Raw genomic sequence first — 18,117 nt, forward strand, 5'->3', positions numbered from 1 at the left:
ACAAAGGGTCTCCTTGTTTCACACCCCTAGTAGAATGAAAGAAACCATAGGATTGCCCATTTATAAGAATAGACTACCAATCATTAGCCAATAATCTCCAAATCATATCTACCACTCTATTATCAAATCCCATTTTTTCCAGCACCTTTATCAAATACTTTCAATCCACTCTATCATAAGCTTTGGCCATATCCAGCATAATTACCACATTAGCAGGTTTGCCTCTTTTCTTCATATCTGTAATGATTTCTTGGGCCAATAAGATACTTTCTGTGATATTTCTACCTTTCACAAACCCAGACTGATTTTTAGACACTAGAATAGGGAGATATGCCTCAAGCCTGTCATGAATCAATCTTGATATTACCTTATTAAGAAAATTACTTAAACTAATTGGCCTCATGTTAGAGAATGACTGAACAAATTCTTTTTTTTTTGGCAATAAGACCAAATTAGTATGTGTAATAGATTTAGGTAAAGTGCTGCCTGCAAAGAAAGCCATGATCATTTTTACAATATCTCCACTAACAATATACCAGCAGCTTTGGAAAATTGTACTTGTTAACCCATCCGGGCCACTAGCACTTTCTCCATTCAATTCAAAAATTACCCTCTTCACTTCCTTTTCTAATGGTGCCTTTGTAATACCCCTATTCATCTCCTCAGTAACTAGCGTAGGCACATGATTAAGAAGAGACAAGTCTGCAGGGACATTTTCACTAGAAAATTGCTTCTGAAAAAAAAAAGCAGCCTCAACAGCCACCTGCTCATTCTCTTCTGCCCATTGCCCATCTTCTATGATGATTCTTGAAAGCGAAAGTCTCTTTCTCCTCCCTTTTACTAGACTATGGAAAAATCTAGTATTTCTGTCTCCTCCGAGAACCACTGAATCCCTGCCTTTTGTCTCCAAAACTCCTCTTCAAAGTGTAAATATCTCTTCAATTCAACCTGAGCACTCTGAAGAACAATTCTATTGCTTACAGTAGGATTTTCTTCAAAAAATTCTTCTTTGAGCCTCACAATCTTCTCTCTAATGATCAGTTGTTTGAATATATCTCCAAATCTTTCTTCGCGGAACAAGCAAGAGCATATTTAGTATTCTTCATTTTCTGCTTAATAGTAATAAAAATATCTGAATTCTCCTGAGCAACCCAACTTCTTTTCATCACATCCTTAAAACCTGTATCGCAATAGAACAATGCAACTGTGTGTTCTTTCTTCTCACATATATTTTTTCTTAGTTGGCATGAAACTAGTTTTGTATGCTTCAGGTTGTGTGCAACTATTCTTAGTTTAATGTCACATACAGGGAATTTGGAAGCAGCCATACTAAATTACGGGAATATTAAATCAGACACATGTCATCTTCTTAAGAATACACTACTTAGTGTGGGTGGTGGTATGGGACGCCATCTATGCATTACACATGTAGGCTTTGAGAGAGGTTGTGGTATGTTCCTTTATAATGTTAAATGAAACGAATGGGCTCTTATGATGATGCTAATGAAGAAGGTTGATTTAATGTTTAATGAATGAAGGTGCTCTTAATGTAATGAAGTTAATGAAGAATGTGACTTATGATTAAATGAGATGATGCATGCTATACTTGGATTGTATTATGAGTTACTTCCTTGTTATGACTCATTGAGTATGAATGTGCCTTGTCTATGGTGACTTCAAAGGAGTACTTAGGGTGAGTTGAAGTATGGGATGCTACTTGCACATTGTACAAGTATGACTTAAAGTTGTCTTAGATGCTGGTCTTGATGTGATGGTGTGACTTATGTAATGTTTATGTCTCTTATATGCTTTATTGTGTAAAGGTGGAAAGGTTGAATGGTAAGTTCACTTTTGGTGACCTTAAGGTGGTACTTTGGTGTGGATGGTGGTATGGGATGCTATCCATACATTGCACAAAGTATAGCTTGAGGGTACTTGATGTGAAGGCTTAATGTGAAGGTAAAGGTTTATATGATGATTATGTTCTAATATTGTTTAAATGACTTGTATGTTGGTTGTGGCTGAATATTATGCCTCTTGTGTTCATGTTCTTGGTTTTACCAAAATGGCATATATCATGACTTTCAAACAAAGATGTCCTTTTTAAGCATGGTTTTTGCATGGCTTCCATATTTAGTACATCCAATGTGCTAACCCATATTTCTTCTCCCTTTTTACCAAAGTGTAGGGTTTGGAGATATTGGTGTCTTTACTTGGAAGATGGGTTTCTAAGGAGCTTGAAGATGAAGACTTGGTGAGTCCTCATAGTTTTGAGGACAATACCCACTTTGTTCCTTTATGTCTTTTAGTTGATGTTAAAGCTTTTGTTTGGGCTAAGTCCCAATGTTGTATTCAAAGTATTAGATGGTTTGAGACATAGTATATAAAGTCTAGAAAGTCTTCCGCTTGCTTTTTAATGAGAGATGTTTTCGATTGTAAAGAAAAGTTTTAAATTCCTCTTTATTTTTCCTATGTTCTTATGTTCAAGAATGCTATGAGGCTTGTATTAGATCCCTTCGGGATCGAGTATGTCGTGTTACGACTAGGGGGTGCTATCGGGTCGTGACAGGAGAAGAAAGGCGTTGTCCTTTTTTGAAAAGTGGAGAAGGATTTGAGCGGTGATTCTTTTTGAGAAAATGAAGCGCGTGTATCTGGGGAAAAGGAAGAGGAATCGAGGCGTTGGGGTTGTACTATTTTGGAAAAGATGAAAAGGTCTTATCTAATTTGGGTCGTCCGATCGTTTGATCGGACGGTTAAGATAAATCATGGATTAAAAGGAAAATATATAGATTTGAGTTTGATAAGTAGGGCACCTCATACCCGGTTAGAACTATCAGACACATGGGCTTAATAAAAGTATGTATTAGATTCTTGACAGGCCCTTTGCTTGGGTAAAATAATAAAATCATGCAGTCTGAGAAACTATGTTAAAATTCTTGTGTATTTCGATTCTTATGTAGTTGGACTACCTCTAAGGATATTGACTTGCTTGATCTATGACCTGGCGGACTACCGCCAAATCAGTGATCCTGTAACGTTGGTATCAGAGCCTAGGAAAGTTCATGGAATATATATAATTGATGTGAAGAAATTCGGCATAGATATATTCTCCCTTTAACAAATCAAGGTTTTGAGGTATATCTACCTCTTCTAGCCGAGTGCTTTTAATATCTTCTTGATCCATAAAAAAGAGAATATATCTATGCCGAATTTCTTCACATCAATTATATATATTCCATGAACTTTCCTAGGCTCTGATACCAACGTTACAGGATCACTGATCTGGCGGTAGTCCGCCAGGTCATAGATCAAGCAAGTCAATATCCTTAGAGGTAGTCCAACTACATAAGAATCGAAATACACAAGAATCTTAACATAGTTTCTCAGACTGCATGATTTTATTATTTTACCCAAGCAAAGGCCTGTCAAGAATCTAATACATACTTTTATTAAGCCAATGTGTCTGATAGTTCTAACCGGGTATGAGGTGCCCTACTTATCAAACTCAATTTCGGGCTAAAAACCACGGCTCATCAGACGGAGTCATAAAGAAAAAACTAATAAAAGTAGTATTAGATCTGACTGTACCTCAATCTCAGAACCAAGTCGAGAAGCCATACTAAAATTCTTCTATATTTAAATAAAGCTTAGATCCGTTCATGGTCTATATAAAAGAGAAGTTAGTTATCCGGCATAGATATAATTTTTTAGCCGGACATAGTCACGGCTTAACTCAGAGATAATAGTTGAAAATAAAAAGAAGTACCTTGTAACAAACAACACACTTTACTATTCCTCCGGCCAAAGTCCGATAAGCTTACAATACTTGAAAATATTTTACAAGTGGGGAGAGAGAGAGTAGGAAGAAAGAGAGAGGGTTTCTAAAACCTGCTCTTAATTAAAGGAAAACAAACCTATTTATAGAAAAAAGAAAGCATCTATGTATAGGATACTGGGCCCCTATTTGGGTCCTGGTAACAGTGTATTTACTGTTGGTGAACAGTGTTGCTACAGTAGCGCGGGCTCGCTACCGACGCGCCTAAGCTTTACACTGTCCTTTAATTTTGCCAAAAAATCTTCGGCTTTCTTCAGTGCATCCACTGGACCTTCTTCTTCATATTGTTGGGCTTCGTGCATATCTTCACTTGTTTCACTACGTATTGAAGAATCTGATTTTGCGTAATGACTTATATTTAGAAGAATCTTCTTCTTGACTTCTTCTAGATATCTCATAATCATTTTATTTTGCTCGCCTTCATCATGATTAGAAATTTTTCTAGCCATATGTTTTACGGAGGTCGAGTCATCAGTCATGATTCCTTTATTAGGAATTGATTTATAATCGTGTACGGTTTTCGTAATTAGATCCAGCAGTTCTTGTCCGTATATGAACTTTGTTTGAGGATCTTTTTTCATCAACTTGTCCCAAAAATTATTATAATAAGTTCTGTATAGACAAGGGATTTGTTCCTCAGTAAAATCTACTTCCGAAACCAATTTATGAATCCATGGAACAGAGAATTCTATAAAAAAGTATATCTGTTCAATTTGTTGAAAATAACAAATATGTTCTTGATGATATAATTTGTTGAGATCTGGGGAAACCTTGACCCATTCTTTGTATAACTTGTGAAATGGTTCAGGCAATATTTTTATTGTTGGCCCGTGGTATGACCACCAATTTAAAAACCAATTTGGTATAGGATTCGCAAATATCTTGGCACATACTTTTATAAACCAAGTATGTTTATGCCTCTCATTGTTATAACAGAGAACTTTATTAAATGCCTGAATATAATTCCAATAGATAAAGCTTACCATGACTTTGTTTAGACTGAATTGTCTTTCAGTCATTGAGGAAATACCCCAATCTTCAATATGAATGATATGTTTTATAATCATTTTAGAGAAGTTATAAACATTCTCACTTATATTATATCCTGAAAAATGTTGAAATTCAACACCTGTGCTTATTAGCAGAGTCTCATAATATTTCCGAGTTTTGTATGACTCACCCGGGAAATAAAGCCCATTAACTAAATACTTCTGGAATATCTTCCAAGGTTCTTCTCTTCTCTGTATAAATTTTTGCATATTGGCATGCAAAAATTTTTTGTCTGTTCCGAAACTTGTTTTACAGATTTTAGCTTACTATCAATTTGAACAATCAAATTAGACAGGTTATCTAATTTTTTGTCTAGAGAACAGATATGTTCACCAATAACTTTGACATATAGGCCCAAATAATTATTTTGAGAAATAAGACGATTAATATTATTCAATCCATTTATCCTCCTCAAGCTCCGTTTATTTTACCCAATAATACTGGTATTTCTTTTACTGCTTTTCATAAATTTATTGATAATGATGTCGCCGCAGTAAGTATAAATGAAATTAATCGTCTTATTTCTCAAAATAATTATTTGGGCCTATATGTCAAAGTTATTGGTGAACATATCTGTCCTCTAGACAAAAAATTAGATAACCTGTCTAATCTGATTGTTCAAATTGATAGTAGGTTAAAATCTGTAAAACAAGTTTCGAAACAGGCTTCTTCGTCAAAACAACCTGATGTCCATATTCAAAGGCCTCCTGAGATTCAGGATTTTATTCTTAGACCTTTGCACGACCTTGAAAATCTTCTTGATAAAAAGTTTTCACAATTTGGTGCAAGTGCGAAACCGATAAGCCTCGCTGAAGATTTTGCAGATGAGATGGAAGCCACTTTTGATTTCAAAACTCAAATGGAAATGAAAGTTAATAAACTTCATGGGTATCCAAAGAAGAATAGTGGTAATACTGCTTATACTAGAAAACCTAGCATGCAAACTTATTACTATCCCAGGTCTACTCCTCAAGATGTCTTAATAGAGGAAAGGGATTGGAATCAAACTAACACTTCTTATAGTGGAAGTGAGATTTATGAATGGAATCTCGATGGGCTAACTGATAGGCAGTTGACGATTATGGTTCATAGGATGCTTATGTATGCTACTATTTGCAAAAGTGTCAATAACACTGACAGGACCATCTGCAAGATGATTATTGCAGGATTTACCGGTCAACTAAGAGGATGGTGGGATAATTATATGCCCTCTGATGCCAGAACAACAGTAATTAATGCTAAGGCAGCAAATGAAGGTCATGACAATTTAGGCTTTGCCCTTGTTCAAAATAGAGAATACGCTGTGTATACACTTATTTTGATTATTCTTGAACATTTTAGTGGTAGATTTACCAATCAATATGAAACCATTAGATCTCTTCTAAATGGTCTTAGATGTAGACATTTAGGTGAGTTTAGATGGTATAAAGACACTTATTTAAGTCGGATAATTGAACTTCCCGAAAATGATTTAGAATTCTGGAAAGCCAAATTTATTGATGGCTTACCTTCTTTATTTGCAGAAAGAGTAAAAAAGACTCTTAGAAATTCACAAGGAATTATTCCCTATAGTGATTTCACTTATGGAAAGCTTATTGGGGCTTGTACGCAAGAAGGCATAAATTTGTGCAATGAGTTAAAACTCTCAAGACAGCTTAAGATGGATAAGCTTAAAGAAAGGTCTCAATTAGGAGATTTTTGTACTCAATTCGGTTTACCGGATGCTTCAAAAAGCACCCACCGAGAAACTTCTAAATCAGAATATCATAGATCTCATCATAAGAAAAGAAGATCTAGAAGAAGGACTAGAGAAGAAAGAGATGAGCGTAGGACTCATCGTAAATCTTATAGATTTACCAAGAATAGGTCCAAGCGAAATCTTGATAAGATTAAGTGTTATAAATGTGGAAAATTTGGGCATATAGCTCCAAATTGTAAGCTAGAAAAGCTTAAGACTCTAGAACTTGATGATGATATTCAAGAGAAGATTTATAGTTTTCTATATACTTCAGGTTCCGAATCAGATTATGATGATTCTGAAGCAAGTTATGCAACGGAGGATGAGCAGCCTGAGTCATCTAGTAAGGTTCAACAAGATTCGAATGATGCTTGCAAATGTCATGGTGATACTTGTCACTGCGAACATGATGAATTTTACAAATTGCAATCTCAGTTTGAAGATATGAATATGTTCACTATCACTGCAGACAATGTGATAGAACTTCTAAAAGAAGTTACCGATAATACTCTTCGTAAAAAGATCATTCAATTGGCTACTAGTAAAACTAGCTCTTCAACTAGTATTCCTAGTGATAAAAAGGTTAAAGATGATTTTAATTATTCTGCTCCTTACTCCTTGTCTGAAGTTCATAATAGACTCTCTTCTAAACAAACCATGGTTATTCGTGATACCTCTTTTGATGATTTAAAGGGAGAAATTGAACATTTGAAGGAAGAAATTAAATTTCTTAAACAAAATCATATTATTTATGATCACCGTCTTACTCAGATTGAGTCTGCTAATAGCAAAGGAAAAAATAAGGTTGATGATGAATCTACTGCTGAAGAAAATATTCTTGCCAACACTTTGAATATTGATCCGAAACAAAATATGTTTTTAGGAATGATGCAAATTGTTACAGCTCATAAATGGTATGTTAAATGTACTATATTAATTGATAATACTTTTTCTATAACTAACATTGCTATGATTGATAGTGGCGCTGATGTGAGTTGCATTCAAGAAGGTCTTGTACCTACTAAATATTTTGAAAAAACAACTCATATGGTTAAATCTGCATCTGGTCATGCTTTAGATATAAAGTATAAATTATCTAATACTCGTATTTGCCAGAATAAAGTTTGTATTCCTCACTTCTTTTTCTTAGTAAAAAATCAGTTATACCCTCCTATTATTCTAGGAACTCCTTTTATAAATGCAATTTATCCTTTTACTAATATAAATGCTAAAGGATTTTCTGCTACTTATAAAAATCAAGATATTAGTTATACTTTTATCACCGAGCCTATTTCTAGAGATATTAATGCTCTAATTGAAATGAAACAAAAGCATGTTGATTATTTACAACTTGAGATATTTAGTATGAATATATTCGATACTTTAAAATCTGCTAAAATACAGGAAAAAATTAAACTCATTTCTGAAAAAATGGCCATTGATATTTGTGCTGATCGTCCTAGTGCCTTTTGGAATCGGAAAAAGCATATTGTAACTCTTCCATATGAAGATGATTTCTCTGAGGAAAATATCCCTACCAAATCTCGTCCTTGTCAGATGAATACCGAATTGGTTGAATTCTGCAAAAAGGAAATTGATAATTTATTACAAAAGGGATTGATAAAGCCTTCCAAATCACCATGGTCGTGTACTGCTTTTTATGTTAATAACGCAGCAGAAAAAGAACGAGGTGTTCCCAGGTTAGTTATAAATTATAAACCTTTAAATAAATTTTTAAAATGGATTAGATATCCTATTCCTAATAAAAGAGATTTATTAACCAGATTATATGATGCTAATATCTTTTCAAAATTTGATTTAAAATCTGGATATTGGCAAATCCAAATATTTAGAGACCATTCATATAGAACGGCATTTAATGTTCCGTTTGGACAGTACGAATGGAATGTAATGCCTTTTGGGTTAAAAAATGCTCCCTCAAAATTTCAAAAGATAATGAATGATATTTTCAATCCCTATTTGGATTTCATCATAGTTTATATTGATGATATTTTGGTATACTCAAAGACTCTTGAAATGCATATTAAGCATTTAGACATTTTTAAGAAAATAGTTATTCAAAATGGTTTGGTCATATCTAAACCTAAAATGAGTCTTTTTCAAACAGAAGTTAGATTTTTGGGGCATTTGATTTGTCAAGGAAAAATAACTCCTATTCAGCGATCTATTGAATTTGCTTCGAAATTCCCTGATATTATTACAGATAAGACGCAATTGCAGCGGTTTCTGGGAAGTTTAAACTACATTTCCCCATTCTACAAGAATTTATCTCGAGATTTAGCTCTGTTATATGACAGGCTAAAAAATGATCATAAAAAGCCTTGGACCAATAGTCTCACAGATCTTGTAAAGATTATTAAAGAAAGAGTTAAATCTTTACCTTGTTTAACCCTTGTTAATCCTGCTTGGCCAAAGATTGTAGAGACGGATGCGTCTAATATTGGGTATGGAGGTATATTAAAACAAATTAATCCGCATGATAAAAATGAATATCTTATTCGATTTCATTCAGGAAAATGGAGCGATGCTCAGAAAAAATATGCGACGGTAGTCCATGAAATGTTAACTATCGTTAAGTGCGTTTTAAAATTTCAAGATGATTTATATAATCAAAATTTTTTGATAAAAACTGATGCTCAGTTAGTCAAGTATATGCTTGATAAAGATTTTAAACATGATGCGTCTAAGTTAATTTTTGCTAGATGGCAGACACAATTAGCCCCTTTTGATTTCGAAATTCAGTATAAAAAGGGAAGTGATAACTCCCTCCCAGACTTCTTATCAAGGGAATATCTTTCTTCTAATGGGTTTTCTTGACTTCTTTTCTGATAAAGATTTGGTTACGATTTTGAAGGCAGTTCCTCTTATTAGAGATTTAAAGGAACTTATATTATGGAAAATTATAGACGGAATGGTGATTCATATTGTCAATAATTACATGATTGAACAAGAGCTTTATGAAAGATTTTATTGTGATGAAGTTTATAACCTCTTGCATGATTAAAAATATAACTTCTTGAATGATTAAAACTAAATGCTATGTTTGCAGGATGGATCCTCCTTGGATAACCAAGGCTAGAGGAAAAGGCAGTTATACTCGCGGAAGGGGAAGATCATCCCCAAGTTCATCAAGATCATCATACGGATCTTCATCATCTAGTACTCCAATTATACAAAAGGGAGGAATGAGTTTATATAACTTAAACTCTAGAGCACAAGAAAGAGCTTCATCATCAATACATCTGGAAGATATTCCAGAAAGTGATCCATTATATGCTAAACTACAGGAGTTTATAACTCAAAAGCAGGGTGATTCTTTTGCTTCAATCGCCAAAGAAGAAGTTGATGATATCAAAACATATGAAAAGGTAGAAAAAAGAGAAATGATATTTCTCTTAGAAAACTCTGACATACAGAGAAGAGAAGAACCTTGGAAGATATTCCAGAGGTATTTAGTTAATGGGCTTTATTTCCCGGGTGAGTCATACAAAACTCGGAAATATTATGAGACTCTGCTAATAAGCACAGGTGTTGAATTTCAACATTTTTCAGGATATAATACAAGTGAGAATGTTTATAACTTCTCTAAAATGATTATAAAACACATCATTCATATTGAAGATTGGGGTATTTCCTCAATGACTGAAAGACAATTCAGTCTAAACAAAGTCATGGTAAGCTTTACCTATTGGGATTATATTCAGGCATTTAATAAAGTTCTCTGTTATAACAATGAGAGGCATAAACATACTTGGTTTATAAAAGTATGTGCCAAGATATTTGCGAATCCTATACCAAATTGGTTTTTAAACTGGTGGTCATACCACGGGCCAACAATAAAAATATTGCCCGAACCATTTCACAAGTTATACAAAGAATGGGTCAAGGTTTCCCCAGATCTCAACAAATTATATCATCAAGAACATATTTGTTATTTTCAACAAATTGAACAGATATACTTTTTTATAGAATTCTCTGTTCCATGGATTCATAAATGGGTTCCGGAAGTAGATTTTACTGAGGAACAAATCCCTTGTCTATACAGAACTTATTATAATAATTTTTGGGACAAGTTGATGAAAAAAGATCCTCAAACAAAGTCCATATATGGACAAGAACTGCTGGATCTAATTATGAAAACCGTACACGATTATAAATCAATTCCTAATAAAGGAATCATGACTGATGACTCGACCTCCATAAAAATATGGCTAGAAAAATTTTTAATCATGATGAAGGCGAGCAAAATGAAATGATTATGAGATATCTAGAAGAAGTCAAGAAGAAGATTCTTCTAAATATAAGTCATTACGCAAAATCAGATTCTTCAATGCGTAGTGAAACAAGTGAAGATATGCACGAAGCTCAACAATATGAAGAAGAAAGTCCAATGGATGCACTGAAGAAAGCCGAAGATTTTTTGGCAAAATTAAAGGACAAAGTGTAAAGCTTAGGCGCGTCGATAGCGGGCCCGCGCTACTGTAGCAACACTGTTCACCAACAGTAAATACACTGTTACCAGGACCCAGATAGGGGCCCAGTATCCTGTACATAGATACTTTCTTTTTTCTATAAATAGGTTTGTTTTTCTTTAAAGAAGAGCAGGTTTTAGAAACCCTCTCTCCTTCTTTCTTTCTTTCTTTCTCTCTCCCCACTTGTAAAATATTTTCAAGTATTGTAACCTTACCGGACTTTGGCCGGAGGAATAGTAAAGTGTGCTGTTTGCTACAAGGTACTTCCTTTTATTTTCAAGTTTTTATTTCTGAGTTAAGCCGTGACTATGTCCGGCTAAAAAATTATATCTATGTCGGATAACTAACTTCTCTTTTATATAGACCATGAATGGATCTAAGCTTTATTTAAATATAGAAGAATTTTAGTATGGCTTCTCGACTTGGTTCCGAGATTGAGGTGGAGTCAGATCTAGAACTACTTTTATTGGCTTTGTCTTTATGACTCCGTCTGATGAGCCGTGGTTTTTAGCCTGAAATTGAGTTTGATAAGTAGGGCGCCTCATACCCGGTTAGAACTATCAGACAATAGGCTTAATAAAAGTATGTATTAGCTTCTTGACAAACCCTTTGCTTGGGTAAAATAATTAAACCATGCAGTCTGAGAAACTACATTAAAATTCTTGTGTATTTCGATTCTTATGTAGTTGGACTACCTCTAAGGATATTGACTTGCTTGATCTATGACCTGGCGGACTACCGCCAGATTAGTGATCCTGTATCGTTGGTATCGTTATTATTATCGTTATTATTATTATTATTATCGTTATTATTATTATTATTATCGTTATTATTATTATTATTATTATTACTATTATTATTATTATTACTATTACTATTATTACTATTACTATTACTATTACTATTATTACTATTACTACTATTACTATTATTACTATTACTATTACTATTACTATTACTATTATTACTATTATTATTATTATTATTATTATTATTATTAAAAAACTTTTGAAGAGAGTGTTTTTCGACGCCCTCCTTCAAACTACAAAAGACCTTATTTATAGAAGAAAGAATAAATACAGAAAAAACTCATTTTGATTTGCTTGTTCCTGAAAATATTTTATGGTCTAGACGTCGTGTGCATTACATAATCATATTATGTTTTTTGTGCCTTGGTTTATAACCACTTATTTGCCTTTATTCATCAACGTTCTTGAACGATCTTACAAAGATGAATCGGGTAATATTATTCAATCCATTTATCCTCCTCAAGCTCCGTTTATTTTACCAAATAATACTGGTATTACTTTTACTGCTTTTCATATGCCACCGATGCAAAAGTATCACTTTGCCTTTGAGATAAATATGCTCTCAGTTGGGCGTATAATGGATTATTCTCTGGAATATCATCCAAACGTATCGAAGAAGTAGCTTCTTTTGAAGAACTTGTTAGTTTTACCAAGCTCATTCCTCCCCATTGTATCCAAATAAGGATTAAAAATATCATTCATAATCTATTAAAATTCCGAGGGAGCATTTTTTAATCCAAAGGGCATTAATATTATTATTATTATTATTATTATTATAATTTTTTTATTATTATTATTATTATTATTATTATTATTATTATTATTTGCCCAGTCATAGATCAAGCAAGTTAATATCCTTAGAGGTAGTCCAACTACATAAGAATCGAAATACAGAAGAATTTTAACATAGTTTCTCAGACTGCATGGTTTAATTATTTTACCCAAGCAAAAGGCCTGTCAAGAAGCTAATAAATGCTTTTATTAAGCCCATGTATCTAATAGTTCTAACCGGGTATGAGGCGCCCTACTTATCAAACTCGATTTCGGGCTAAAAACCACGGCTCATCAGACGGAGTCATAAAGACAAAGCCAATAAAAGTAGTACTAGATCTGACTGTACCTCAATCTCAGAACCAAGTCGAGAAGCCATACTAAAATTCTTCTATATTTAAATAAAGCTTAGATCCGTTCATGATCTATATAAAAGAGAAGTTAGTTATCCGGCATAGATATAAATTTTTAGCCGGACATAGTCACGACTTCCAGATCGAAGATATAAAAAGATTTAAAATTAAAAGAAGAGAATTAAATTACCTTGTAATAATGGCCAACAGGGCCGAAGAGAAATATCAACAACTTTATTTACTTCCGGCGAACTTTCGGCAAACCGAGAGCTTCACAAACTAAGAGAAACAAACAACTAAAAAAAACTTTTGAAGAGAGAGTGTTTTTCGACGACCCTTCTTCAAACTACAAAAGACCTTATTTATAGAAGAAAAAGGGATCTATCTACAGTGATCTATAGTGACCCTGGGTCCCTTATCAATGGGTCCCAAATGTACAGTAACCGTTTTTCTACTGTGGTTTAACAGTGTATCTACTGTTAATCAATAGTGGTCATCTTGTCTTTCCTTTTCAACTCCCGAAGTAAACCTTCTGCTTTAGACAACATATCTTCTGTCACGGGTTTCGCCGATTCACAATGCTGGGCCTCTTGAGCATCATCTGCGATATCATCACTTGTTTCACTTCTCATTGAAGTGTCTGATTTTTCATAGTGAGTGATATTGAGGAGTAGATTCCTCCTAATTTCATCCAAATACTCCTTTATCATTTCTTCTTTATTTCCATCTTGAATGGAAATTCTTCTGGCAATATGTTTGACGGAGTTGTCAGCAATTATTCCTTTGTGAGGAATAGTACCATAATCTTGGATTCTTTGAGAAATAGAGTCCAATAATTCTTGGCCATATAATGATTTAGTCATGGGATCCATCTTCATTAATTTATCCCAGAAATTATTATAATAAATCCGATATAAGCATGGAATTTGTTCTTCAGTAAAACCTACTTCCGGGGTCCATTTATGGATCCATGGAATCGAGAATTCTATGAAGAAATAAATTTGTTCAATTTGTTCTTTATAACAAACATGATCTGAGTGGTATAAATCATTAAGGTCTGGTGAAACTTTAACCCAGTTTTTGTATAACTTTAAAAAGGGATCAGGTAAAATCTTTACCGTCAGTCCGTGGTATGACCACCAGTTCAAGAACCAGTTAGGAATTGGGCCAACAAATATCTTTGCACATACCTTGATAAACCAAGTATGTTTATGCCTTTCATTGTTATAATAAAGGACTTTGCTGAAAGCGTTAATATAATCCCAATAAGTGAAATTGGTAGGGATTTTATTGAGCCTGATCGGCCTTTCTTTCATTGAGGATAGACCCCAATCTTCAATTGATATAATCTGCTTTATGATCATTTTGGAGAAGTTATAAACGTTCTCGCTGGTGTTATAACCTGAGAAGTGTTGAAATTCAACACTATCTGTATTCGTTAAAATGGTCTCGTAATACAAGCGGGTTTTGTATGACTCTTCTGGGAAGTATAATCCGTTAAGTAAATATTGCTGGAATATCTTCTAGGGTTCTTCTTTTCTCTGTATCTCACAGTTTTCAATAAGAAATATCATTTCTTTCTATACTACCCTTTCATAGGATCTAATATCATCAACCTCTTCTTTTGCCACCGATGCAAAGTATCACTTTGCTTTTGAGATAAATATGCTCTCAGTTGGGCGTATAGTGGATTATTCTCTGGAATATCATCCATATGTATCGAAGAAGTAGCTTCTTTTGAAGAACTTGTTAGTTTTACCAAGCTCATTCCTCCCCTTTGTATTATTGGAGAGCTGGATGATGATCCGTATGACGATCCTGATGTTTTTGAGGAGGATGATCTTCCCCTTCTGCGAGTATAACTGCCCCTTCCTCTAGCCTTGGTTACCCAAGGAGGATCCATTATGCAAACATAGCATTTAGTTTTAATCATTTAAAAGGTCATAAACTTCAGAACAATAAAATCTTTCATATAACTCTTGTTCAATCATGTAATTAGCGACGATATCCATCACCATTATGTCTATAATTCTCCATAAAATACGTTCCTGTAAATCTCTATTAAGAGAAACTGCCTTCAAAATTGTAACCAAAGTAATATCAGTAAAGAAGTCAAGAAAACCCATTTTGTTTTAAGAAGAAAGATATTCTTTAGATAAGAAGTCTGAGAGGGAATTATAACTTCCTTTTTTATAATGAATTTCAAAATCGAAAGGGGCTAATTGTGCCTGCCACCTAGCAAATATTAATTTGGATGCATCATGTTTAAAATCTTTATCAAACATATATTTGACTGATTGAGCATCTGTTTTTATCACCAATTTCTGATTGTAAAGATCATCCTGAAATTTTAAAACACATTTAACGATAGTTAACATTTCATGAGCTACCGTTGCATATTTTTTCTGAGATCGCACCATTTCCCTGAATGAAACCGAATAAGGTATTCATTTTTATCATGCGGGTTAATCTGTTTTAATATTCCACCATAACCTATATTGGACGTATCTGTCTCAACGATCTTTGGCCAAGCAGGATTAGCAAGGGTTAAACAAGGCAAAGATTTAACTCTTTCTTTAATAGTCTTTACAAGATCTGTGAGACTAGTAGTCCAAGGCTTCTTATGATATTTTTTTTAGCCTGTTGTATAACAGAGCTAAATCTTGAGACAAATTTTTGTAGAAGGGGGAAATGTAATTTAAACTTCCTAGAAACCGCTGCAATTGCGTCCTATTTGTAATAATATCAGGGAATTTAGATGTGAATTCAATAGATCGCTGAATAGGAGTCATTTTCCCTTGACAAATCTAATGACCCAAAAATCTAATTTTTGTTTGAAAAAGACTCATTTTAGGTTTAGATATGACCAAACCATTTTGAATAACTATTTTCTTAAAAATGTCTAGATGCTTAATATGTATTTCAAGAGTCTTTGAGTATACCAAAATATCATCAATATAAACTATGATGAAATCCAAATAAGGATTAAAAATATCATTCATAATCTTTTGAAATTCCGAGGGATCATTTTTTAATCCAAAGGGCATTACATTCCATTCGTATTGTCCAAACGGAACATTAAATGCCGTTCTATAAGAATGATCTTTAAATATTTGGATTTGCCAATATCCAGATTTTAAATCAAATTTTGAAAAGATATTAGCATCTTATAATCTTGATAATAAATCCCTTTTGTTTGGAATAGGATACCTAATCCATTTTAAAAATTTATTTAAAGGTTTATAATTAATTACTACCCTGGGAACGCCTCATTCTTTTTCTGCTGCGTTATCAACATAAAATGCAGTACAAGACCAGGGTGACTTGGAAGGTTTTATTAAACCATTTTGCAATAAATTATCAATTTCCTTTTTGCAGAATTCGACCAATTCGGTATTCATCTGACAAGGACGTGATTTGGTAGGGATATTTTCTTCAGAGAAATCATTTTCATATGGAAGAGTTACAATATGTTTTTTTCGATTCCAAAAAGCACTAGGATGATCATCACAAATATCAATGACCATTTTTTCATAAATGAGTTTAATCTTTTCTTGTACTTTAGCAGATTTTAAAGTATCAAATATATTCATACTAAATATCTCAAGTTGTAGATAATCAACATGCTTTTGTTTCATTTCAATTAGAGCATTAATATCTCTAGAAATAGGCTCGGTGATAAAAGTACAACTAATATCTTGATTTTTATAAGTAGCAGAAAATCCTTTAGCATTTATATTAGTAAAAGGATAAATTGCATTTATGAAAGGAGTTCCTAGAATAATAAGAGGGTATAACTGATTTTTTACTAAGAAAAAGAAGTGAGGAATACAAACTTTATTCTGGCAAATCTGAGTATTAGATAATTTATACTTTATATCCAAAGCATGACTAGATGCAGATTTAACCATATGAGTTGTTTTTTTGAAAATATTTAGTAGGTACTAGACCTTCTTGAATGCAACTCACATCAGCGCCACTATCAATCATAGTAATGTTAGTTATAGAAAAAGTATTATCAATTAATATAGTACATTTAACATACCATTTATGAGCTGTATCAATTTGCATCATTCCTAAAAACATATTTTGTTTCGGATCAATATTCAAAGTGTTAGCAAGAGTATTTTCTTCAGTAGTAGATTCATCAACCTTATTTTTTCCTTTGCTATTAGAAGACTCAATCTGAGTAAGACGGTGATCACAAATAATATGGTTTTGTTTAAGAAATTTAATTTCTTCCTTCAAATGTTCAATTTCTCCTTTTAAATCATCAAAAGAGGTATCACGGATAATCATGGTTTGTTTAGAAGAGAGTCTATTATGAACTTCAGACAAGGAGTAAGGAGCAGAATAATTAAACTCATCTTTAACTTTTTTATCGTTAGGAATACTAGTTGAAGAACTAGTTTTACTAACAGCCAATTGAATGATCTTTTCACGAAGAGTATTATCGCTAACTTCTTTTAGAAGTTCTATCACATTATCAGCAGTGATAGTGAACATATTCATATCTTCAAACTGAGATTGCAACTTGTAAAATTCATCATGTTCGCAGTGACAAATATCACCATGACATTTGCAAGCATCATTCGAATCTTGATGAACCTTAGAAGGCTCAGGTTGCTCATCCTTTGTTGCATAACTTGCTTCAGAATCATCATAATCTGATTCGGAACCAGAAGTATATAGAAAACTATAAATCTTCTCTTGAATATCATCATCTAGTTCTAGAGTCTTAAGCTTTTCCAGCTTATAATTTGGAGCTATATGCCCAAATTTTTCATATTTATAACACTTAATCTTATCAAGATTTCGCCTTGACCTATTCCTGGTAAATCTATGAGATTTACGATGAGTCCTATGCTCATCTCTTTCTTCTCTAGTCCTTCTTCTAGATCTTCTTTTCTTATGATGAGATCTATGAGATTCTGTTTTAGAAGTTTCTCGGTTGGTGCTTTTTGAAGCATTCGGTAAACCGAATTGAGTACAAAAATCTCCTAATTGAGACTTTTCTCTAAGCTTATCCATCTTAAGCTGTCTTGAGAGTTTTAACTCATTGCACAAA

The 18,117-nt window shown here is 33.3% G+C and overlaps 1 protein-coding gene across 1 annotated transcript; it reads left to right on the plus strand.

Moving 5' to 3' along the window:
• The first annotated feature begins 5,714 nt into the window (after positions 1-5,714).
• LOC125878170 (uncharacterized) lies at positions 5,715-14,911 on the plus strand. The gene is made up of 7 exons (XM_049559358.1): positions 5,715-5,913; positions 6,052-6,475; positions 6,536-6,897; positions 7,321-7,497; positions 8,137-8,327; positions 11,517-11,523; positions 14,781-14,911. Exons 1-7 carry the CDS (start codon positions 5,715-5,717, stop codon positions 14,909-14,911), a joined length of 1,491 nt encoding a protein of 496 aa, XP_049415315.1.
• Positions 14,912-18,117: the final 3,206 nt, after the last annotated feature.

Source organism: Solanum stenotomum, chromosome 10, assembly GCF_019186545.1.
Source record: "Solanum stenotomum isolate F172 chromosome 10, ASM1918654v1, whole genome shotgun sequence".
NCBI classification, from domain to species: domain Eukaryota; kingdom Viridiplantae; phylum Streptophyta; class Magnoliopsida; order Solanales; family Solanaceae; genus Solanum; species Solanum stenotomum.